Source organism: Heliangelus exortis, chromosome 7 (assembly GCF_036169615.1).
Source record: "Heliangelus exortis chromosome 7, bHelExo1.hap1, whole genome shotgun sequence".
Lineage (NCBI taxonomy): Eukaryota > Metazoa > Chordata > Aves > Apodiformes > Trochilidae > Heliangelus > Heliangelus exortis.
In genome coordinates, this window is record NC_092428.1 from 34,585,648 (window position 1) to 34,610,405 (window position 24,758).

The window sequence follows — 24,758 nt, forward strand, 5'->3', positions numbered from 1 at the left end:
TTTTAAAATTATTGAATGCCTCCAATACGAGATCTTGTCTCTGCCAACCTGAATTTGAAGCCAGTTGGGTTTTCTGGAGTTTGTAAACGCTGGCATATGAAAGGAGGGGACCTCTCTTCTGGTTCTTTCAATGTATCTAAAAGGCCTCAAGTTTTTCCTTCAAAGTAACGTTAAAAATGTATCAGTTTTTAAATTCTCATTTCTTTTAATACAGTGTTGCAACAGATGAGATGAATCCACAAAATTCTGAAAAGGAATCCACAAGAATTCTTTCCTCTCTGTCTCATGACTGCTGAGTCTGCCACTTCTAACCTTTGAAGTGTGGAAATATACCCAGATTCGTCTGGAATGTCAGTAGGTTTTAAAATAAACTAATTACATCCCTCGGTGATAAAAGGGGGATTTGTACAGGTCTAGTGCTACAGTTTATTGCTATCTGCTTAGCAATACCTGGTGCTCAAACAATAAATAGAGACTCTTGTGTAACAGATTACAGCTTTTCTAGAAATGGAGGAAAACTTGCAGCTCAACATCTGACACAACCAAACAACATATATATATATATATATATTTTAGAAGTACAAACATAGCCACATTTCAAGCCAAGTAGGTATTTTATAGTTCTGCTTTTATTTTTTCGAAACTGATTCTTCCCTGCTTTTCCCCAGCAGCTGGTGCCGTGCAGCAGCACCCGGCATCCATTTTCCTTTGGTAATTTCACCCGCTCCAAGGGAAGCGCTTGCCCGGGAGCAGGCTGCGGCCGAACAGGCAGTGCTGGCAGGATCGCTCCTACAGGGGGAGGCTGCCGAGGGGAAGCATCGCAGCGCTTTGGATGCCCTTCGGAAAGTCCTTTTGCTTTTGCAGGTTTCTCAGCTCTGCCTGTGACCCCTCAGGGTGCTGCTGTGAGGGCACAGCCTGTCCCACAGGACACAGACCGCTTACACGCTGCTGTCCCGGCTGTCGGGGCGTCCAGCGGGCGGTGCTGTTCGCACGGGTAAAGCCGTGCTCGCCCTTCTTGGCCTCTGCAGAACGCCGCACCGAGCTGGGTTCGGTTCGGTTCCGGACCTGCGCGCGGCGGGAGCCCTGTGCGGGGCACGACGCGGGAGCGGAACCACCGGACTGGGGACCCTTCCTGCGGGAAGAAATGGCGGCCGCACCGCGCGGCCACGCCTCCGCCTGACCACGCCCCCACCTGTGGCCACGCCCCACTCACGTGCGCGGGCCCCGCCCGGCGGAGCAGGGGGCGCTGGGCCGCCCGCAGCAGGGGGCGGTGCCCTGACGTCACGGGTGACGTCACGGACAACGTCACGGGTGCCGCGGGGCGCTCGCTCCGTGAGGTCATCGCGCGGCGCGGCCCGGCGGGGAGGGGCGGGAGGGAGGGAGGGGATCGGCGGCAGCAGCATGGCCGAGGCGGCGGCGGCGGAGGAGGAGGCGGGGGCCCCGCCGCCGCGGGTGGGCGCCTGGCTGCCGGTGCTGGTGGAGCAGGTGGTGAACGACACGCTGGTGGTGACGCTGAGCTGCGGGGGGCGACGCTTCACCGGCGTCCTGCTCGACTGCACCAAGAAGTACGGGCGCGGGGCGGGAGGTGGCCGGGATGGGACCGGGAGAAGAGGAGGGGGGACGGGCTGGGACGGGCGGGGGGCAGCGGGGCAGGTGTGGGGCGCCGGGCCCGGGCGGGTGGGAGGCCCCGCGCTGCCCCTCAGGCGCTCGGCCTTTGTTCGCCCGGAGTGGCCCGGCCCGACGGGAACAAAGCGGCCGAGAGCGGCGGCACCGGCGGCGTCCCGGTGCGGCTGGGCCCGAGCCTGAAGCCCCGCAGGGTCGGCCGGTCCGCCCGGTGCCCCGGGCCCTTCCTTGGCGAGCGGCGAGGGCTGCGCAGGACCCCCCCCCCCCCTCCCCATCCCCCGCCCGAGGAGCCGCGGTGGGGCCCGATCCGCTGCCCCCGGGCCCGGGCCCTGTCCCACCGGCACCGGGGCTGCCCGCGACCCTGCGGGCTTTGTCCCTCCCGTCTCCTTCCTTCCCCCATCTCCAGCGCCCCGTGCTCGCCCTCCTCCCCCCGCCGGAGCAGCGCGGCGCCGGCCTGACCGCTCTGCCCTTTGGGTCGGCCACGGTCACCGTTTCTCGGGGTCCTGCAGTGCCTCCCCCCGACCCCTGCGGCCCCAGGACCCCCGGCAGGACCCCCGGGTGCCCCTCCGGCTGCGGGGAGGCCGGGGTTGCCCCTGGCACCGGGTGGGCATTTCTCTGGTGAAGGGCACGGAAGGGCCGTTCTCCTGAAGGACACGCAGTGAATGCTTTGTTTCAAACCAGTATTAACTTCTAAATGGTTCCTAAGGGCCCTGGCGGCAGGTTCTGCTGTCCCAAGGACAAACCCCCGAAGCTGGGCAGCTTTTTATCCGTGCTGTGCTGAGGAAATGGGGGTTGGGTTCTGTCTGCTCAGGGACTGAACCGCTGGGTAGGAGCACAGCCAGCTTCACCTCTGTCATTGTCCTGAGCCAACGTATGAGGCAAGACTGCTGAACTTAATTTTTGTAGTTTATTTAGTTTCACGTAGCTATCCCGGAAAATTTGAGCCAGATTTTCAGAAGTGTTCAGGCATCTCACTCTGTCAGACCCTGTAAACGCCACTTGGTGTCTGATTCCAGCCAAAACAGTGAGCAGGAGGCATCTCTTCACTCAGCTCAAAATTCAGCAGCTTCTGTCTTTTCACATTCTGCTGCTCTCTTTAAGGGTCCTTTAGATGTAGCCTTGGGGAATATGGTTTAGGGCAGAACTTCAGAGAATAGGAACGATGGTTGGACTCGATGATCCCAGGGGTCTTTTCCAGCCTGAAAGTTTCCCCTCTTGAGTGACAATGTGCACTTTTTTACCTGTTTTGGGTTGGTTTTTTTTCCCTTAACCTTTCTCCTTGATACTCTTCTTTCCCCTTCTCTCCTTCTCTGGCCCAGCAGATCCAAGGAGTGAATGACCAGATGGGTGTTTCCTCCCAGTCTTTCAGGTGCTTCTGGAGCCCCTAGCTGCCCCAGCCCTCTTGACACTGCTCTCTGCTAGGGTGGTAGGGCAGCCCATGGCCCCCACAGCAGTGGGGTTGTCTCCCAGGGATGGTGCTCACCCATTACTGTCCCATCCCCTGGGAGTCTGCAGCTTGGCTGGGGGCTGCCTGGTCTGGCCCTGCTGGAGCAGCGTGCTCTTTCCTGGCTTGGAGGGGGGGTGGGAAGGGCAGGCAGAAGGGGCTCTGTTGCTGTGCTTTAGTTCATGAACAGCGCAGCTGCCCTCATCTCCCACCCCAGTAACTGTCTGTAGTGATCAGGCTTGTTCATGGCAAACAGTGAGCCTTTGGATGGGCCCATCTGCCCCAAGGTTCCACAGGCCTCGGGTTGCTCCTGCCTCGTACCTCCTTGAAACCAGCTGAAGCCTCTGGGTGGGGTGGTTTCATGGCCCATTGGTGCAGTGGTACCCCTCCAGGTAAGGGAAGGGGAGGAAAATCTGTGTGCCACCTTGCACCATGTTTTCATCATTGCTCGTGGGCTGTGTTGGAGTGGGAGCATTTCTCCTCAAATGTAGTGAGTGACATGGAGAGCTGAGCAGGAGGCAGGCCTGCAGCCCCGGGTGCCCAGGAGTTCCCTCTCTGTCCAGATCCTGCTCCTGTTACTTTAGCCACAAAGAAGCAGGCACAGGTTTGTGGGGGCTCATTCTGGCTGCCTGCTGCCTGATTTTGCCCCTGTGCCCTGGCGAGCAGTGAGATGTGGTTAAGAATGCTTACTTGACTTTCCCAATAGCTGTGGAATTATATGAAGAGAAAAGTGGTTATTGCCTTCCTACAGGCATCCCTGTTGGTCTGCAGCCGTGGCAGTGCAGGCAGCAAGCACCACTAGAATTACAGAGTGGCTGTAAGGCATGGCTCAGGTTGGAAAGGACCCCAGAGATTATCCCATGCTTACCACCAAGTGACTGGTGGTTATTTTGTTCTAATAAATTCTCACTTCTTGACCGTAAGCTAAGGAGACTTAGATGAGCATGCCTCCATGCTCATGAGATTTAAATGGCTTTTGACTGCAGTCAAAACATTTTTGACAGCAAGACTTGGCAATTTTATTGCAAATGAACCTATAAATAGTTATTTAATTATGCATGAGTATGAATTGGAGCACGGTGTATTTTCTTCCAAGCAGAGGTTGGATTGGGGTAGTGTAGTCCATTTGGCTACATTTGCCCCAAAAAGGGGAGGATAGGCAGATTACATTCTGCAGTATTTCCTGCTGCTTGTGGTACCTGTGCTTGCACTCATGCTTCTAACACACACATTCAGACACCTTCGTCTTAGCTGACTGGGTTCAGATACACAGACCCAATCGTGACAGTCAGCTGATTGAAGAAAGACATTAACTCCATCTGGATCTGTGCAGAACCCCCCGGGGGGTGCAGGGGAGCCATGTCAATGGGATGTTTCTCCTTGTGGTAAAAACGAGCTGCTCCTGGAAAGTGCAGTGTGTCAGATGGAACATTCCTCGTTCTGCCATGTGGGAAGGACAGCAGAGCTAAATGCTCTTACCAGGAGCTGTGCAGGGGGGTAAGGCAGCTTCAGGCTGGGTGTGGGGGTGGCTGTGGGGGCAGAGCCCACCTGCTGCCATGAGGCTGGGGTCTGCAGGAACCCACCCACAGCAGGGTGGGGCCTTTCAAACCCAGGTGGGTTGCACCATGCTCATACATATGCTTCACAAGCATACAACATCCCATGAAGTTAACCTTGGAGTGCTTTCCTTCTGCCAAGTCAGAAGCTTTGCAGCAGAGGGGATCCTGGGGAAGGATGTGAATTGTCTGGAGGATCTGCCTGCTCAGAGCCAGGCTGCAGAGAGCCAGCAGGGTGCTGGGCCTGCCTGCAGGACCAGGGGGACCTGGGCTTGTGTCCACATGGGGAACAGAGACTTGTGCAGTTCTCTGGTGTGACCAGATTAGACAATAAATAACCAAAATTTATATCCAGAGCTTTGGAAATTATATCACTTGCAGTTGTTTTATGATTGATGTTGACATCTTTGGCTGTACAAACTGTACTTGTTTCTGAAAGACACCTATGGTCTTGGTTGTCTGTTTAAAAAAAAAACAAAACAAAAAACTGACCTCTTAAAACAAAAGCATTTTGTTCCAAATTATGTGGTTTCAACAGCTTAATCCTCCTGTCTCACCAACATTTGAACTAGAAGCTTCACAGTTATATTAAACTGTCATCCAAACAGTAAGTTCTTGCACTCTTACTCTTCAAATAACAGGAAAGGACTTTTCAGAGTACAGGTAACTCAGTGGTCCCTTTTATTTCAGAGAAGAGCAGTGCTTTGGCACCAGAATCTGGCTAATTCCCGGTTCCTTTGTTTATGTAAGCTTTATTTTTAAACTCAGTAGGAGTCTTTATGTAAATCAGGTGAGAGAGATAGTCTGTAGCTGCCTGAGAAAAGCAGAATGAAGGCAGTGGTTTAAAGCCATATTAAATGGTTCTCCTGTGGTCTGCATAAAAAGCATAATATTTCTAATTCCAGGCTAAGGGCATAAATTCTGATGCAGAAGTCCAGAAATCTGAATTGTAGCTGTGTGTTTGAGTTTTTCAGAGGATTTGCTTTTGCCAGGATCTGTGTGAGATGCTGTAACCAGACTTGATTCTGAGTGATAATACATCATCATTCTTCATCTTGCTGTTCTGAGATAGTGTGTTCCTTGTTTTAACAAATAAATTCATAGGTGAACAGGCCAGGGGCAGAGGAGCAGAGCAGTGTACCAGTGAACCCATGGCTTGAAAGCATGAGTTATTCACCCAAGTCAGGTTGGTCAGATTTTGAATGAGAAGCTGAAAAGATCAGCCAGGCAAGTACAATGTGAAGAAAGGAAGCTTAATAGCTCCCAGAAGGCTCACATATAATCTGTATCACAGCCCTCCTCCTGGCTCTACCAGACCACTAATAAAATAAACTGCCTTGCATGAGGAAACTTGGAACTTTTTGGAGTAAAAATTTGAGCAGAGTTCATGGAAACAGAGATGTCGATCTCTGTCTTTTCTGGCAGAAGAGTAGGACAGCTTTGCTAGATTTTGAAATGCTGTTATTTTTTTAGTGGCAGAATTGGCTGTCTTGTCTTAAAAGTCAAGGGAAAATGTAGCATTATCAGGATGTGAAAGTTGTGGGAGGGTTTTGGGGGTTTTTGCTTTTGTTGTGATTTTGGTTTTGTGGGTTTTTTTTTTTGTATTTCTCTTTCTTAAAAGAAACTAGCGTGTTTGTTACAGGCATTCTTCCCACAGAAGCACCACCTTGCAAACGTGCTGACTCCTTCTCTCTTTCCCTCCCTGTCCTCCCCCTGTTGTAGGTCCGGATTGTTTTGTCTCCCCTCCTCCTTTCCCAAGCACGAGGACTCTCCTGCTGACACTGGAGCTAATGGAGCTGCTGACCGTGGAGATGCTGTGCAGGGCGAGGTGGAGCTGCAGCCCGCTGGTGAAAAGCCCCCCAAAGGCAGTGGGGATGAGCAGGTGCCCCCCCTGCTGCCCCCCCCGCCGCCCGGCAGCCTCCCTCCATACCCCCCGTACTTCGAGGGCGCTCCCTTCCCTCGCCCGCTGTGGCTGCGGCACACGTACAACCAGTGGGTTCCTCAGCCACCACCACGGACTATAAAGAGGACGAGGAGGCGACTGTCACGGAACAGAGACCCGGGGAGGCTCATCATGAGCACCATCAGGCTGCGGCCTCGCCAGGTGCTCTGTGAGAAGTGTAAAAACACCCTGAACCCCGAGGACGAGAACACGGCCAGGCAGAACGCGAAAACCAGGAGGAAGCTGAGCATTCAGGACAAAGAGCAGAAAAAGCACAGTGACTCCGACTACGTGGAGAAAAGGAACAAAAGAGAGAAGAGAGAAGTTGACAAGTTCTCAGGGGAACTAGTTCATCGAACACCGGTTATAAAAATATCCTACAGCACTCCGCAAGGGAAAGGCGAGGTCGTGAAAATCCCTTCCCGGGTGCACGGCTCGGTCAAACCCTTCTGTCCAGAGCGAATGCTGCAGAATGGAGGGGAGGACCAAGAGGAGACCAGAGACTCTGAGCGGTGCCGAGAAACCAAATGTTTAATGGACAAGTCAGCAGGCAGCCAGCTTGCTTCCATTCCAAAACTGAAGCTGACGCGGCCGGTGCATTCCAGTGCAGATGTCCCACCCCCAAAGATACGGCTGAAGCCCCATCGCATAAATGATGGTCAGAGTGTTTCAATTTATAAGGCAGAACTTATTGATGAGATCAATGTCCTTCAGAGCAGCACGGAGTCCAATCCTGGTGCGTTTTACAATGATGAATCCACAGACAGAAGTTTAGCTGAGATATCTTCAGGGAGCTCAGGTGAAGATGATGATTTTAAAAGATTTCCCCAAGGTAAAGATGGACATGATAACTTGGCTTTCCTTATGAATTACCGGAAAAGAAAGGCAGATTCCTCTAGTTTATCAGTGTGTAGTAATGACAGTCTAGATGAATCCAAGTCTTCTAGTTCAGAAGTAACATCACCAGAAATGTGTGACTTTTTGCCTGGTGATGATGCATCTGTCTCTTCATCTTCAAAAGATGAGCGTAAAATTGTGCCGCCGCTGACGGTTAGACTGCATACCCAGAGTGTGTCTAAATGTGTCACAGAAGACGGAAGAACTGTTGCAGTGGGGGATATTGTTTGGGGTAAAATTCATGGTTTTCCGTGGTGGCCAGCACGTGTTCTTGACATAAACCTTAGCCAGAAGGAAAATGGGGAACCTTCGTGGCGAGAAGCTAAAGTGTCATGGTTTGGTTCTCCAACAACTTCATTCTTATCTGTTTCAAAACTCTCTCCTTTCTCTGAATTTTTCAAACTGAGATTTAATCGCAAGAAGAAAGGGATGTATCGTAAAGCTATCACAGAAGCTGCAAAAGCAGTAGAGCACCTGACTCCAGAAATAAGAGATCTCTTAACACAGTTTGAGACATAACTTTGCCTCCAGCATCAGGTGAGTGCCAGTGGACTAATGCTTCCCATGAAAAATCTCCTTGTATATTTTAACCTACGTTCTGCTGTTTGTTTGCATTTGCTTTTCTTTAAAGAACTGAGGTGGACAATTGTTAAACTTAAATACTTGGCTGTTGGTGGTGTTGATTTCAGAGGTGGGAGCCTTTAGTTCCAGACTTTTGGGGGAACGATGGGAATTGAACGCTCTGCTCCCGTAGGGGAGTGCAAAGCAGCTGAGGTGGTGAGGAAGCACTGCTCACTCAGCTGATGAAATTCTTCATCAGTTTGCAGCTAGAATGTGGTGTGAGTATTGAGGGTATTCCATGTGCATCAAAACTAATCCTGTGTGGCTGGAGGGCTATCAGCTCCTAGACTTCTAAATTTCTTTGAAATAACCTCAGTTTGAGGAACTAAGGTTCATCTTAAAATCTGAATTCTGCTTATCATACCTAGGTCCTGATGCCCAGCAGTTACCCGTAATGGTTAAGGGCCCTTGGAGGCTTTTTGCTCCCCTATAGTTTCTCTTACTTATCTGGTATGGATTTCTTATAAAGATACTATCTTTTTGGGTCTTAAAATTGTTGTACCAAAAACCTGTAACTAGGGAACAGTATTTCAGCTTTTCTCACAGCACTTGGGGTTTTGCTTGTGTCTGAAATCTTGCTGACGAATTGCCTGGCCCATCAAGTTAAATTATTTTGGGCTTCACCTGCAACCTCTGAGGACATAAAGTGGGAGCATAAACTTGAGAGCTGATTCTTTGTAGTGCCTCCCCCTTTTGCTGGTTGCAAGAATGAAACAGGATGGGACTCCCTTTCTCGTCAAACAGTAAAAACTTTGCCCAGGATGAAAATCTGGTACATAAAAATACAGGATGTGTTGTGACTGGCAATGGAAATACCATCTGTGGTTTCAGTTGATGCTGCCTACTGCTCTGTCCTCAGTGAAGTCCATGGGAAATATTCAGCAACTTAAATAAGATCTAGAATTTTTTTACAGCCTTCCAGTTGTCACTGCTTAGACAGGACCTCATCTGTGGTACTGTTAAACAAGGAGAGAGATTAACTTTTTGTTCAAAAGCCGTAATTAATCATTAGGAAGACTTGTTGTCAAAGGGCTTGGTTCATTTACGTTGTTACCTCAATTTTTCTGCTCATTTTCATGCTGAAGGGACTGTGTGAACACGAGCCAGTACTAGTCCTGCTGTAGTGTGCTGTATCTCGCCTGTTGTAATGCAGTGGTGTATGGTAGTTAGTCCCCATGTAATCTTGAGGGGGGAAAATTCTTTTTTTTTTTTTTTTTTTTTTGGTAGCTCTTGTCTTGGGACTTCACCACTCAATTGAGGGTGATGAAGGACTTACTTTGCTTGAGTTATTATTCCATCCTTGCAAGCTTGGCTGGAATAAGTAGTGGGAGCATGGCATAGTCATCTTGTGTGCTCTGGACACAAAGTGTCTGGACAATTGGACACTCAAGCAAGGAAAAACAGTGTTTAAGCTTCATCCTTGATTCTGTCCCTTCAAATGCTGCTTAACTGGCTAAAGACTTTATTATATCAAGAGCGTTTGGATTGCACCCAAAGTCCCATTAGCTAGATCTGGATATAAATAAACCCGATGCCCAGAATACACTGTCCTCACCAGTGTAGGAACTGTGGTCAAAATCCATCTCTCCTGTACAAACAGCACTCTGTTTAAAGGAGCAGCAGAGCTTTCTCCTTCTGAACTGTGCTCACTGTGTGTGTGTGTGCAGTTTGGGACAGCTTTAGCAGAACAGATGTTGTCACCATTACTGAAAGCTGACATAGTAGTAGGTATCTGAGGTTATAGGTACAGAGCAGAAGGGATGGAGCAGGTCCATAAACTGGAGCAACAAAAGAAATGTTGAAAATACTAAGAATTATGGGATGGCCTGGATTAGCCCAGACTCTTCATTTCCTCTGAACACTTCAGCCTAACCTCTCCATGTATATATGGGTGTGTAGGTGCATTTAATGTGCTTCTCCACCTCATTGTCCTTCTTCAGCAGGCTTTCAGAGGACGATTTTCTGCCTTACAGGTGCCTAAAGTGAGCTGCCAACTCAGTCTGCCTGTCTGGAGATGGGATAATAGCTGGATAAACAACTGCAGTTGTTCAGAACTAGAAAAGCAGAAAAAAACTCAAGTGTGTCATGTTCACTAAGATTCCCTATCAGACCAGCATGTTGAGAGTTTCAGTATGTCACTTACAAAACAATTCATTAAGTTTTTGGAGACTTTTTGTCCTGTATCTAATTGTCTCCACTCAGGAGGATTGAACTTTGTTGTTTTCCTTGAATTCTCATAATGTGGAACTGAAATGTTTCCCTCAGTTACTCATAAGCTGTTCTTTCCTGAAGGGTGTAGCTTAAGTTTTCAGCAATGTTTGCAGTTCCCCAGTCCTAGGACCACAATGGCACTTGAGCTGCAGTTAAACCTCTGAAATGTCTTGAGGCCTTTTCAAGGCACTGCAGCCATATATCTGTTAAAGCAGTTTCTAAGAGCAAGCATCTGACTGGTAATTGTGAATGTTGCTGATGTAAAATCCATCTTGTGGTGACTGCAAGAGGGCTTGTTTAGCAGAGAACAAGAGTCCAGGAGGGGCCTTCAGCAGCAGCACCAGATTCCAGCTTGTCATGCATGTATGGCCCCAAGTCCCTGCTGTCAGCAGGAGGTGGCCATGGCCAGAGCCCCATCTCTGGGACCCTCCCTGCTCTGTGGTGGTGGCTGCCCTGAGCTCCAGGATGGCTGCCTGCAGTGGGGGATGTTTGCCTGTCCATGGGCTGGGGAGCTGGGGTGAGGCCATGGTCTGGCTGCCTGTCTTTGGCAGCTCTGCTTCCTCCCTGGGCAGGGCAGTGCTGGAGTCAGGCCTGGTGCTGCTGAGATGTGGCTGAAGGGCAGGGGACACAGCTCAGGTCAGAAGCAGCTGAGCTTGATGTTTAGGGAGTCAGATAGTGTCACAAGGATGGACACCTCGGGGCTGCTCCCAGAGGGACATGGGGGCTGCCAAGACTTGGCTTCCCCCTGGCTGTGCAGCATCCCATCCCCTTCCCTGTGTAACTGAGGCTGTGCTGCTGTTCTGCTCCAGCACTCACTGTGCATCAGCCATGGTGGCTGCAGGACCCTTGTCTTCAGAGCCATTTCAGAGGGTTGCCTGTCTCGTTGGGCAGGAGGCCTGCATGGGACCTGCTCCCAGAGCTGGACTGCTGGGCTCCCCCTTCAATCTTTCTGTCTGCAATAAGAAAGTCTCACGTGCTTTTGTGTTTTGCTTTCTGTTCACTTCTGTGATAACATCATATTTAAACTTGCAGCTGCATAAACTAAAAATTCCTTGAGCCAAGGAACTGCTCTTCCCTTGTCTTCTGCAGTGATGAGCCCCCCAGCTTCTTCCTGGTGCTATAGCAAAGCAGCTTTGCTGGCATCCCCAGGGTGTTCAGCCTCCAGAGGGATGCAGTAAAAGGGTGTTCAGTGCCACAGTCTGGAGAAGAACCCTTGCCCAGGACAGGGATGGACCTTTGGGGCTGGGGTTGCACCTGAGGTGTTTGGGACACGCAGCTGGCTCTGTCCCCAGATGGGGCACAGGAAGGAAGGAGACCCATATATCCCTGTCCCCTGGAAAATCTTTTATTCTTCCCAGCTTTATCCTCTCTGCCCCAAGCTGTGGCTGTGGAACTACTAAACTTCAAAATACTGGCATTTGAAGGTTTTAATTTTACTGCCATAAACAGAGCAGACCCTCAGTGCCAGCACATCTAGCCATCCATCACAAAAAGCACACTGCTGCTGTGTACAGCAAAACCAGAGCTTACTATGTGCTTGCTATATATAGTAAGTGCTAACGTAAAATGTGGAAGGTTGGGTTATGACTTCACCTTCAAAGATGTTCAGGGCTTTGTATGTGCATGTAGCCAGTACTGCTCGCCAGCAGTTTGTGAAGCAATGTAAACCACTCTCCTTTCTCCTTTTGCCTCTTCTCTTCTGCTCTTCCAGTGGCACAAAATTGTTCTCTAACTTCATATAAAGTGGTGGTGGTGATTGCTGTGATAGCTAAGTTTTTAAGAACAGCTGTCTGGTCACATTGAATATTTCAGTCTAGAAGTTGAATGTTTCAGATTTTTTCCTTGGCCTGGTTTCTCAATGTTTCAGTCAACTAAAACCAAGCATCCAACTTAATTACTGTTTCTCAGTCTTCCCCCAAACAGCTCGGAGTCAGCGTCTCTGCATACTAATACAGAGTAGGAGAACAAGTCTCAAACAGACTGCATTGCATACTTGTGTACCCCGGTGCTGGGTGTCTGGAGCTGCCTGGCTGGTGGCATCCTGATGATTTTCCTGCTCCCAAAACTGCTTCCACATTTGACTTGTGACCACTGCCACTGCAAGTAGAGACAGACAGATTTTTGCAGCTTCTCCCACTTTCTGCCCTCTGTTGCCCCTCTTTCCCTCTGTTCCCTGGTGTATTTTTTGGAAATGCCAGCAGGCTGTACATTGTGCTATTTCTAACTGCACATGAGCTGCACAGGTATCTGCTTACATGAGCCCTAACTTCAGCTGCTGAAGGAGATTTGTATCCAAGGCTTAACAACTCCCTTGGCAGCACAGCAAGCTGCTCCCTGGACTGTGGGGGTCTCCAGGCCCCATCTGAGACTTTGGGCATATTTTGCAATTATGCTACAGAGGGAACAAGGGATTTTTGGAAACTTGGGGAGAGCTCTGTGTAGAGGAAGGTGTGTCACTCTGGGGTGAACAAGAATATCATGCAGTAGCTGTGCATGTGTAGCCTCCTGGCTGCTGAGGCTGTTTGCCTCTGTCCTATAAGCTAGATGAGGATGACCTGGTGCCTGGTTTATTTTTCTAAAATCTGCTTGATGCGTCTGTTTTGCCCTCTATAGGTACCTTTACAGAGTACGTGGGCTTTGCATTAGCTAGTTTGTGAACTATCTTGCATCCTGAGATTGCATATATCTGGAAGAGGCTTCTCCTGTCCAGCAGTGACAGAGATGGGGCTGGAGTGCTTGTGCCCTTCATATTTAGAGTCCTGCACCCCAAACCTCCATCCCTTCAATCTACTGGAAGGTTCTTTCTCACTTCTCCTGGTGCCATCTCTGCCCCAGAGCAGGAGCAATGAGGGATCCTGCTGTGTCCACCAGCAGGGGTGTCCATCTGGTTTTTGAGCTCAAGGGCTGTTTCCTACCCTAGTATCCATGGGCAGCAGAAGGCTCTTTTGTGCTCTGGTCCCTTTAGATTCACATGGAGTGAAGGTCCACGTGTGGCTCCTCTGCCTGTGCAAGTGAACGTGACTCATCTCTCCTCACAAGAGGGTCACAGATGCTCCCTGTCATCTTGTGCCCAGCTTTCCCCATGTGAACACTGGCAGCTGCCCTGCATGAGCTGTGCAGTCATCTCCTACTCATTGGGTATGCGAGTCTCTCTTGAAGGGAGGAGCTGGGCATTTTTTTTAATGAAGGATTTTTTCATTAAGTTGATTAATTTCTGAAGGAGAGAATGCTTTTACCTGACGTACCAGTCCCTGTTTAGTCTGCATTAGATTCTTGATCCTATTGTAGGATCAGACAGACTTGTTTTCTTTGCAAGGTGTATTTCCTGTGTGCTCTCTGCAGTTGAAGCAGTGAATTGTAGCAAAATCACTCATTTAAATTCCCTTAGGAATGATGACTTGCTCTATTTTGATTCAAGCCCTTAACTGGAGCCTTTTCTTCATGCAGAAAGCAACCCTTTCTAAAAGCAGAAAACCCTCGAACCTGATACAGGATTTTCCATAGAAGTGCTTGGATAATAGACTTTTAACACTAGAGAACGTGGTTGCCAGCCTGTTAAAGTCAGCTGGATCCTGATGTTTTGGGAGCTGGAGACAGTTTCAAAACCTCATCTGGTGGGTCCAGGCTCCCATCCAGTAACCCCCCCCACCCCAGCCCCCTTCCCACAGGAGAGAAGCATGGGGAGGAAGGAAGGACTTTCCCAGACCACCACCAGCAGTGGCCTCTGCCTTTCCCCTTGCCTTCCACTGGTGACATGGGCTGTGCAGCAGGTACTGACTTTAGAAACAAAGCCCTGTGGGAGCTCAGCTGCCTGTCAGAGGTCCTCAAGGTTCCCCATCCCTCCTCCTCAGGGATGTAGGAAAATTGGGCCACTTGGTCCCCCTGAGCCTGGGCCAACTGCCCTTGCCCCCCAGGGAGATGTCTGAAAGAAGAATGACTTGGTGATGTTCAGTTACAGCCTGCTGTTAATTGCATTATGATTAGAAAATATTAATTAAAATAAGCTGCTTGAGTGGAGAAGACGAGCCAGCTTCTTGCTGTCATGGCTTCCCAAGCTGCCAGGGCTCACAGGTGATGGTGCTTGTGCCACTTGCAGGGCTGCAGCAGGAGAGGGTATCAGTGCCAGGGCTTTCCAGAGAGCCTGCCTGAAGGAGATGGGTTCCAGACTCCTCTTTCTTGGTGCTCCCCATGCTGCTGAGGGGTTCTGGGGATGTCCTGCACTTGACTTACCTGAAGGGTTGAGGACATGGTGCCCTGAGCAGGGCAGCAGGCAGAGCTACAGAGTCCCATGGAGCAACATGTGTGGGATGCAGCTATCTTGGGAGATAAACTGGCTTTCTTCACTCTGATGGCAGCTATTAAGTCTGAATTTGTGAATTGCTTTATTTGATCCCAAACTTCATTGGGGCCTTTTGTTATGATTAGCACTTGGCTTCAGGAGAGCTTTCTTGGCCTCCCTTTCATCAAGTGGCTCAGCATGCATGCTGCTGGATCATGCCATTGTCCTGAGTCAGTGGCTCTGCTGTTTGTTCATCACTCAGACATGTATCGAGGCTGCAGCAATGTCCACAATGAGGCTGAGCTGCTGCTATCTTGGAGATTTTTTTTTTTTTTTTAACAGAAACCCTCTGAAGTTTTCCAGCAGCAAAGTGAGAGTGTAGGAGTGACTGTCCCTGTGTTGCTCCTTTTAAACACATGTTGAAAATTCCTGGGTCTGCTCAGAGGGTTAAAACAGACACCAAAGACACTCTCATTGGGCTGGCCTCTGCCCCTGGCCAAGCCTGGGCTGTGGAGCTGTGTGTCCCAGGCTGGGGACAAGCACCAGGGACAAGAGCTCAGCAGGGCTGTGAGGTTTTGACATTTCAACATGTGGAACATCAGTTGTTTTAAAGCAGTTTGCCATTTCTCAGTGGTACCAACTTTCTGGTTGCAGAGGAGAGAATCCCTGGTCTTTGCCCCCAGGTAATCTCATCAAGCTCCTGTGATGCATTCTCATCCCTATCCCTGTGAAGGGGCAGTGTCTGCCCTTGCAAAGGCACAAGCATTCCCTGGCAGGAGGTTTGGCATCGTGCTTCTGTTGGGATGCTTCCTTCCTCCAAGAGTGAAAAGCTCAAAAAACCAGCTTGAGGGCTTGCTGCTACCTTCTCTACAAGGAAATGCATTTTTTCTTGTTTTTTTCTTGTTTCTCAATTTGGAATCTGTCTCTGAAGGGTCACCTTTTTGCCAAAACCATGAAGGCTTAGGTATATAAGATAGTAAGCCTGCAAGGGAGTTTGTTTTGTGCTCTTGGAAAACTCGGTGTTCATCACAATTAGGAATAGACTACCCTGCAAAGTTATGGATAAACTTATACTCTGTTGACTGTAGGTTTAGGGCCTTGGTGTGAGGCATCCTAGTTTGTTAGGAGCAGGATGAGTGCAAAATACTGACATTTATGAAACCTGATTCAGTCCTCCAGACTGAGGCTTTAGGAAAAATGTTCATGGTGTATTAAATCATCTCTTTGAAATCTCAAATCCATGGGCAATACTGCAGATCATTCTGGGTGCTGAGTCTGGCAGAGCAGTGGTGGTTTTGGTTCCATGGCCCCAGAAGAGATGCTGCTGCATTTTAGAAATGTGATTGTCTGCCTGCATTTGGTGTTGGCACCCTTGTTTTATTGTGCTCTGTACTTGTCACAAACCTCAGCTGCAAGGGGTTTTTAAAGCCCTTTGATCTTTTGCTTCATAGCTTTAATCCTTTTTGTCAGGAACAGGGATTCGAGCCTGTGTGTCTTGTGGCTCTGTAAATCAATGTTAGTTGATTTGGCATGGATGTGTGCTGGGGCTGGTCAGGCTTTTGAACTGGCTCAGACCAAACGGTGTTTGAAGTGTGGGGCAGCCATGCTTTGGCAGTTGAAAAGTGTAAGTGTAGATCTCCATGCCATTTTTTCATTAATTTCTGTAGCACTGAGTTGTTTCATGTCTTCTTCACTTGCTCTTGAAGACAAGATTGCTGGGGCACAGCAGCAGCCCTCTGTGGCCTGAGCAGGTGCAGGTACTTGGAAAAGCTTCTGTATGTCTCACTCTCAAGAGGAAAATAATCCTATTTTATAGATTGTGCTTGAAAAGTGGAGGCAGATGTTCTTCCCATGGTGCTCTCTGTGGGGACTGATGGCAGATTAACCTACAGTAACCCACCCTGAACAGGGACTTAAAAGTCTTCAAGCCAGAGGCTGAGGATTTATTACCGTCACTGAAACTCCTGTTGTGGCTGTCTTGGAGAAAATTCCCACTTACTTTGGGTCTGTTATGTGGACAAGTTTCTTCCCAAGCTGTAGCTGCTGCTGGTTTTGCCTGCCAGGCCAGCTGGGAGCAGAGGAATTCCTGTCTATATTTAGAGGTGACCCACAGCGTGTGCTGCTCCTGCCCGTCCGTGCCTGCAGTAACCTCTCCCTCTCTCGCTTCCTTCCAGGTAACAGAAGATAAGAGCACAGCTGTTCTCCCAGAGGGTCACCAAGTCTGTAACCATCCTGACCTGCTCCCCAGGAGGATCTGGAGCCTGCCACCCACGTGGCAGGAGCAGGCAGTTTCCTTGTCAGATTGCACTGCTTTTCATCTGGGACAGGTGACAGGCACCGGGACGTGGAGTTAGGAGGCTCTCCTGGTGTGTGGCTGCCAGGAAAGTCTAAAGGATCTCTTACACACAAATGAGAATTTTACAAATCATATGGCAATGAACTAGGAGAACAGCAAAAACCACGACTTGGAATGTATTTATTACTTAAAGGTTAGCTATTCTTGATAAAATCCCAAAAATTATTGCTGCTGCTTATTTTACTTACAGATTTCACACACTTGTTAATTTTAAAGCTACCAAACTTTTACTCAATGCTGTACTCTGAGAAATGTAATTGGAGCAGGACATGCAATAGAATGAAATCATTGTAGTGTCTTAAGTAAAATGGACTCACTTCTGTGTCTATTAAAACTTGGAAAATGTGCAACACATAACTATGTGGCTACCATTGCATCTCATGAAGCTCTTTCATGTTGTTTAGTGCAGAGCTGAGAGAACCAGTGTTTTCAGGTATGTGAACAAGCAGTTACCTGGGGCTTCACATGGGTTGGTGTCCTAAACATGTGCTTTCTGAAGTCACCTGGAAGAGCAGGCAGCACAGCCTTGGTCTGCTCCTGCTGCCTGCATAGAGGTGGGATTGAATTGATGTTTTGAACTAACTTTTGTGTTCACACCAGACTATGGGCATCACTTAAGGCCCCTTATACACGTGGTGTTGGATAGAAAGGATCTTCATCCTGACACATGACCAAAAGTGAGGAGCAGTCTTTAAAAAACAGAAAACTAACAGCCTGCAGCTTCTGTACTGAATTCTGAGTACAGATGTTTCACAAACTGAAGTGACCTATGGACAAGTTTTTGAAACTGCATTGATAAAATTTTTTGTTACTGTTTTGCATTAGTCAAACTTTCCCTTGGATTCTCTCAGTCTAGAAACATTAAATTGTAGTAAGCTGTTGCTTCTGATGCTAGAGAAAACAGTTCAGAGTTGTCCCTGCTAGGTAAAATGTCTGCATGTAGAAGGGGACCTTTGAGCTACAGGATGGTTGCACAGATTCTGCTTCCTGTTTGTTGTTGATCCCTTACAGCAAACACTGTGATCAACTGTTGTCCAATTAGGTGAATGAGCAGATTGGAAAACAGGGAAGCTTATGTTTTCCTGGTTTATGCTGGTTCATATTGTGGTCTTTTGACATGCAGCAGGAGAGGTAAGAGCTTCCCTTTTCTATTTAGTAACAGCAAAATTTAACAATAAGAGTTCAATACCAAAAAAACCCTTCTGCCAGGTCTCAGTAAGAGCATGCAATGTTTCCCAGGTCAAATGTTTCCCTTAAATCAGTTGGAAGGCTGTGGTATAAAGCACACAGACTAAAACGCAGTGCTGAAACAGGACATCTGTCTTCTAAGACCAATTTTAGCCACCTTTGCAAACAAATGAATAAGCTTCCTGTTTTCCAAAAATAAGTGTAAGAAGGACAGCAGTATCTAGTGAAGGAGCATGTCCTGCACCTTGTGTGCAGCCTTTGTGAAGTGTTGTTTACCTGGGCTCCCTCTCTGCCCATCCCTCTGCAGCCTGGCAGAGATGCTCCTGTGCTCCATGCAAACACAGCACAGTTCTGCCTTTCTCAGCCTCTGTCTGTCTGCAGGAGTTTCTTGTGGTTTTGTGTTATGTTTTGTTTTGTTTTGTTTTGTTTTTCCTAGCATCTTCTCAAGCTAGGCCTAGGTTGGCTGGTGACTGCAGGAGGTGGTTTTTGTGTTTTTTCTGCTCACACAGTTCCTTATTGTACTAAATCCCTGCCAAAAAGTGGTGCAGCATCTGATGCTGGATGTGGTCCTCAGGATGGAGCTGTTCAGGAGGGGATGTCAGCTTTGTCTCCTGATAATTGGGCTCTACCAGATGTTTAACTGTACTGTGGAAATGTGTCTGCCTTCTGCTTCTGCCCTGACAGCCACTGTCACCTGGCATCACCTGTGAGACCTTCCTGTACAGGTTACCATGTCCTGCTGGTCCCCTGCCACCCAGGGCACAGCTTCTGCTGACCCTGCACCTGGATGTGTGACATTCCTGGGCCCAGTAGGAAGCAAACAATGGGCTTTACTGCCCAAGACCCCTTACCAATTCAGGGAAATGTCAGTGTCAGGCTCCATGTCAGCAGTGGGAAGGTTGGGAGCATGGGTTTGCTGCCACTGTCTGTGAGGAGGGACCCTCATCCAGGGAGAAGAGGAAGAATGCAGTGCTGGCACTTCTGGTTTTGTCCTTTTCCCCTGGGATGTCAAGTTTTTAAGATTTCTCTCCTGATACTGTTAAAACTTGTGTATGGCTTTAGGAAATGGTTGGCCTTCCTCAGTCCTTTTCAATTCCTGCTACGCTAAAGGCTTCTGATTGTCTGGGCTGCTCCACAGTGTGATTCTGGAGGTTTCCTCCTGATCTACAGCTATGCTGCAGCTCACACATCTGATTTCCTACACACAAGCCCTGCAGAACTGCAGCATGGTTTCAGTGTTTTATTCTGACATGATTCTAACCAATACTAAACCCACGGGTATTGCTCTGCAGAGCCCCTCTGGGGACACAGTGTGGTTCAGAAGGTGGTGGTTTCCCTTGGGGCTGGGCAGCAGCAGGGAGAGGAGGGTGAGCAGGGAGCCAGCATCCCCCCAGGTCTTGTGCTGATTAAATTCCTGGGTTTGCACGAATCCCTGCAGCTGTACAGTCAGGTGGGTGCCCTGGGTGCTGGGTGCCCCTGCCAGGTCACCATGCAGACTTGAGGGGACCCAGCAGTGCTCCAGCAAGACCCATTAAAAGAGAAGCTTGCTTTAATCCTGTCAAACCTGTGTCTTGAATGGAAAAGATTTTCTTTACCCTAAGCTGATTTTTTTTTAAGTGCATGTTATAAAGAACAAAATCAGTCAAATTCTTAAAACTGATTTCTTGGGAAAAACACATAAATTGTAATCTGTTTTTCATTAAACACCAAAACCTGAAGCATTTGGCTTTGGTTATTAAAACCTAACATGGCTTGAAACAGAATATGGTTGAACTAGAGAATGTAAAGCACAGCTGATAGAGCAAACCCCCACTGATGGCATGGGGGGAGGAAGGGGAGGCTTGGTTTTCATAATTGAAAACCCTCAGTGTTGGTGGTGCCATGTGCTGGGGCTGCTGCTGGGGGCTCAGCCCCTCTGCTGATCCCACCACACCACCTGGAATCCCCTGGGATGCAGCACCTCCTGCTCCTGCCAGCACCCCAGGGGAAGGGGTCTCTGGTGCTAGGTAAGGGGGTTCTGGTGCTGGGGGGGAAGCTGAAGGGCTGGTGGGGAGGACAGCAGAGGGTTGGGCAGGGGGACACCAGCCCTGACCTGGGCCTGGAGCCTGCGTTTTCTCAGGGAATGAAATTTTGCCATTTGTGCCTCACTGCTGGTGTGGGGGTGGGGATCTGTTCTGCTTGGATCCTGGTGAGGATTTTCTTCCACCCCATCATTTTGCTCAACAACGTTGTTGGCAGAAGCCTATAATGATTCTGCCTGGTTTTAATTTGCTCATGGGTGTGAGCTAATGAGTGGTTTGCAGTCAGGCTTTGCTGGTTGGCTCACGGTGGCTGTCTGCTCCTGGTTGCCATCTTGCCCTACTGCAAGCCATTGGGGGTGGGACAGTGGACCTTGGGCACAGGTAGACTCATCAATGAGTTGAAATAAGGATCATCTTACTGTAGCCTCTCCAAACCATATTTATTTTTAATTTCCACAGCTGAAACTGAGTTGCTAAAGAAAAATTGAATTTTCCCAACTGCGCAGGGAGGCTTGGCTGATGAGTCACTAGTTAGCTAATCTTAGATCTGATGTGAATTACTCAGTGGCTGCTGATATAAAGTGGGCTGAGAAAATGCTCGTTTTGAGTGGATAATTTTAGAATTTGGGTCTCTTCCCCAGAAGGGAGAGTGCGAGAGCTCAGGGCTGCTGCCTGAGCACATGCAGACCAAGCGAGGAGCCTGCCCTGCTCCCCTGAGCTGGAGCCCTGCCTGCACTGCTGCTGGGTGCAGATGCTTTTGTCTTGGGGTGGGGGATGTGGTTGGGGTGATGGCCCCTGTGGGGGGAGCAGGGCTGGAATTGGCACAGTGGGTGTTGGTCTGTGCTGCCAACAGCCCCCCTGGGTCAGCTGGAGAGCTCTGGCTCAGCATCCAGCTGCTGCTGGAGGGGAAGGCAGGCAATGTTCTACAGGGCTGGTAGCAACTGGCCTGGTTGCCAAGGAGGTAGCTGATTTTACAATCTGGCAGGTGAGCCCCAGGGAGGTGTTCTGTATGGCTATGGCTGCTTTTAGCCATGGGAGTTCTGACTGGCTTCCCTGGAAGTTGACTTTTCAACCTAATATCTTGTGATTTGGAGTTCCATGACACTATGATTTGAGAAAAAATTATTTGAGAGTTTCCCAGGGGAGCAGAGGTGTTCCTGTTAGTGTAATGTTTTTTATCTTTCTTTCCATTATGCCTTCCATGTGCACCAGAAATTATCCCAGCAGTTTCCTGAGCAGCAGTGTCCACTTCAGCATGAACTGATGAAGTTTATTACAATGTACGGGTAGTACATTATGTCTCCCTGATGTTAGATGTCGTTAGCTGCTAATAAACACTGCCAGGCTCAGCCCCAGTGCTTTGTCCCTGAGATATGAAACACATCTTGGTATGATAATTGCAGCAATTTCAGGAAACCAGAGTAGGGGCTGAGCAGGAGTTGCCTTTGGAAACATCTGTTTCACCTTTCTATCTATGACCTCTTTCTGAAAAAAAAAAGTCTTTTAAATTAAATAGAAAAGATTGTTCAGTATAATACAGTGCCTGGAGTGGCTGGTTGTGCTGGTGTCCTGCGTGCTGCTGGAGGGGTACAGCTCCCTGCAGTGCCCTCGGTTCCTCCTGCAGAAGGCTTTGGAGGAATGATGGTGTTTGCTGTGCCCTGCCAGACCTGCTCTCTGCTGCTGCTCCCTGGGCTGTGCCTGCTCTGGGCATGGTCCTGCTGCTGCTCTCACGGGGGCAGCTTAGTGCCTAAATTTAATTCATCCTTATTTCAAGGTTAAGCTGTTCTTCCCATCACAGATGTTAATTATCAGTGGTAATTAATGTTTTTTCTCCCTTCCATTACATTTACGATCTGCCAATTAATGATGAGTTGCTCACACAACAGTGATGGCTACAGCATGTTCTTTTTTTGGATAGGATCATTAGGGTTTCCTTTATTAGGAACCATGGATGTCTCTGTGGAAAAGCATTCTGTTTAGAAAAGCATTTTTTGTGCAGGGCTTTGGGTTTTTCCCTTTGCTACAAGTCAGCAAACAACATCCTTGTTTACCAGTGCTGCATTGTGTGTCACTGCAGAGCAGGACCCGTACTTCCCTGGAATTTCCATTCTTTGGGAGTTTATGGGTGCAGTAATCAATCATTGTAGTAGTACTTTGCATCTGCTGGAGAAGGAAAACCCAGACCTGTTTCAGCCTGAGATAGGTCACCCAGACTTGGGTTCCAGGTGGTCTCAATTGCCCCCAGGCAGCTGAGGAATGGCCCCAACTCTGGCTCTGATAAACCTCACTGATCCCATCGCCCCCTTCGCTGCCCCAGGAAAAGCCACGCTGGCTGATGGATGGAGGAGGGGTTGCAGACAAAGTTTGGACTGAACAGTCAAGCAGTTGACAGTGCCAGCAAGGGGAGGGGCTGCTGACCTGTGGTGACCGAAGGTGCAGAATGATTCTGGAGAAACCGAAAATGAAGAGTAGCGAGGTCATGCAGTGGGAACAAAACAAGAAACGTGTTCCTGTCCAATTGTGTTATTTTCCTGTCTAGAAAATATGTTCTCGAGGCTCACATCCGCCATTTGGGCTGGAAGGAGCTCTGTCAGTGGGCAGTCTTGCAAAAATTCTGTTACTGTCTAGTGTAGCAACTTCCTGCTCGTGTCACTCAGTCAACTTAAAATGCATCCCTGCACAACCACATCACTAATGCATCCCTGCATAAATGCTTAAAGAAGAGGAAAGTGCCACTTATGTCAGTAAGCATTATTTTTTGCAGCTGAACTTAAAGTAGTATTTTTAATTTTTTTTTGACAGATGAAGATAGGGATCCTGTTATTCCAATAATTCAGATCTTCTCGGTAAAGGACTTGTCTATCTACTAGAAATTTGGGATTTCATGTGCTTTGTTTTTTGGTTTTTTAATTGCCAAATTTTCCCACCTTTACAGGGGTGCACAGCCCAGTGCTGGTGCTGGGGGTCTGATGGCTGCTGCCAGCTGCTGGGAAACTGACACTGCTCCCCAGAGGGTGTCAGAGGGACAGCCAAATTTAGCTGCTGCTGCTTGGTGAGTGTGTGCTGTGAGCTCTGCTCCATGGGCCCCAGGGCAGGTTCCTCCCCATGCAGGCTCTGGGGTGGGGATGACAATGGCAGCAGCAGCGAGGACACCCTGCTAGATGGCATCTCTGGGTAAGGAGAGTAGGAGCACACATGGGATTTCCATAAATTCCGAGTTTTGAAGTCCTGGTTCCTGAAACTAACAGTCATCTCCAATAAAACACTGGAAGCAATGAGCTGGAAGCCTCCATGGTCCTGTTGTCAAGCCCTCCCAATGTCTGGCTTACATGTGGTTATGGTTGGGATTCATGGGCAATATAACCACACCTGTAGCTTCAAGAGGTGAAAGATGTGGTGGTGACAGCCAGCTGTCCACCGGGACAGCAGGAAGCTTTAGTCCCAAAGCTTGTGAAGGTCCCAACCAAAAAGCTATTACCTTGTGCAAAGTGTTCCCTACCTTTCTCTTGGGCTTCTCTTTGGGCTTTTTTCCCCATTTGTGTGCTGTATTTAAAAAGAAAATGTCCTCTTCCAGCTCAGGATTGCCCTGATTGTAATTAGGTGGGGCATACTGATGAGCTGGGCAGATTAGAGGCCTGTAAGCTGCTGGCAGGACATCCTTCACACTGTGCCTTGACTGGAAATCCTCTTGTATTGCTATAATCTGGCTTTGTGAGCCCCAAGGGCTCCTTGGAGACCCACCAGAGGAGCTCTGCAAACAAGGGATGGGGTGTCCTGGGAGCTTGTACCTCGGAGCAGAACCCAGGACAGAGCAGCCATGCTGGTGCTCAGCCCTCTGTTCTGCTGAGTCACACGGAGGTGCAGCCCTGGGACCCCACCCTGGCAGGGAGCAGAGCTCCTCTACACCAGGTTTCATCTGAGGTGTTACAAAGGTACAGAAGGGTCTCCTCACCCTCCCTTGAGTGAGGCCAAGTGCATCAAAGATGGGAAGGGGAGGTCGGCTGGTGGGACCTGTGCGCTGGGAAGGGTGGGTCAGGGCATCTGCCCCAGCCTGGGGGGGAAGAGGCATCCCAGGGTCTGCAGCCAAGACCCTCGGCCATAGGGCTGGGGAGGTGCTGGAGGCAGGGGGAACCCAGTCTGGAGTGTCCATCTTGGATTGCTGCAGGTTTTGTGTGAAGACCCTGAACACTGGGCTGAGGTGGGCAGGAACCAGCATGGTGGCACTTTGGTGTTGGTGGTACTTGTGGGCCCAAGCACCAAGTAAATTCATTGCAGTGATTGCCCAAGAGGAAGACCTGAAAAGGTCTGCACAAAGTTTCAAATCAAGGGAATTCCTCTCAACTTTCCTCTGTCAATATTTTCTGCACTGTAAGGACCCAATATTTAGGTAGTAAGTTCCCAGAACCAATAGGATTTAACTTGGCTGAAGGAGCTGAGGTGGCTCGTGGCTGGAGATGAAGAGAGGGAGAGAGATGTTCCCTTGGATACACTCTTGACATGTTAATAATGATTTGACCAGTGCAGGGGTTAGTTAGAAACCTTGGTCTTTCCTCTGTAGCACAGCTGTGGAGACAAACAGAACTCTGGATCTGTTTGCAGCAGCCCCTCAAACTATCACCA

The 24,758-nt window shown here is 49.1% G+C and overlaps 1 protein-coding gene across 1 annotated transcript; it reads left to right on the top strand.

The window, feature by feature from the left end:
- Positions 1-1,358: 1,358 nt before the first annotated feature.
- Positions 1,359-17,286, top strand: PWWP2B (PWWP domain containing 2B). Its single transcript, XM_071749723.1, has 3 exons — positions 1,359-1,565; positions 6,346-7,999; positions 16,748-17,286. Exons 1-2 carry the CDS (start codon positions 1,402-1,404, stop codon positions 7,979-7,981), a joined length of 1,800 nt encoding a protein of 599 aa, XP_071605824.1. The 5' UTR covers positions 1,359-1,401; the 3' UTR covers positions 7,982-7,999; positions 16,748-17,286.
- Positions 17,287-24,758: the final 7,472 nt, after the last annotated feature.

Bases quoted from the DNA above. Each gene is read 5' to 3' on its own strand.
- PWWP2B (XM_071749723.1), top strand. From the start codon at position 1,402: ATGGCCGAGGCGGCGGCGGCGGAGGAGGAGGCGGGGGCCCCGCCGCCG. The intron at 1,566-6,345 runs GTACGGGCGCGG...CCCCTGTTGTAG, and splicing joins CTGCTCGACTGCACCAAGAA to GTCCGGATTGTTTTGTCTCC.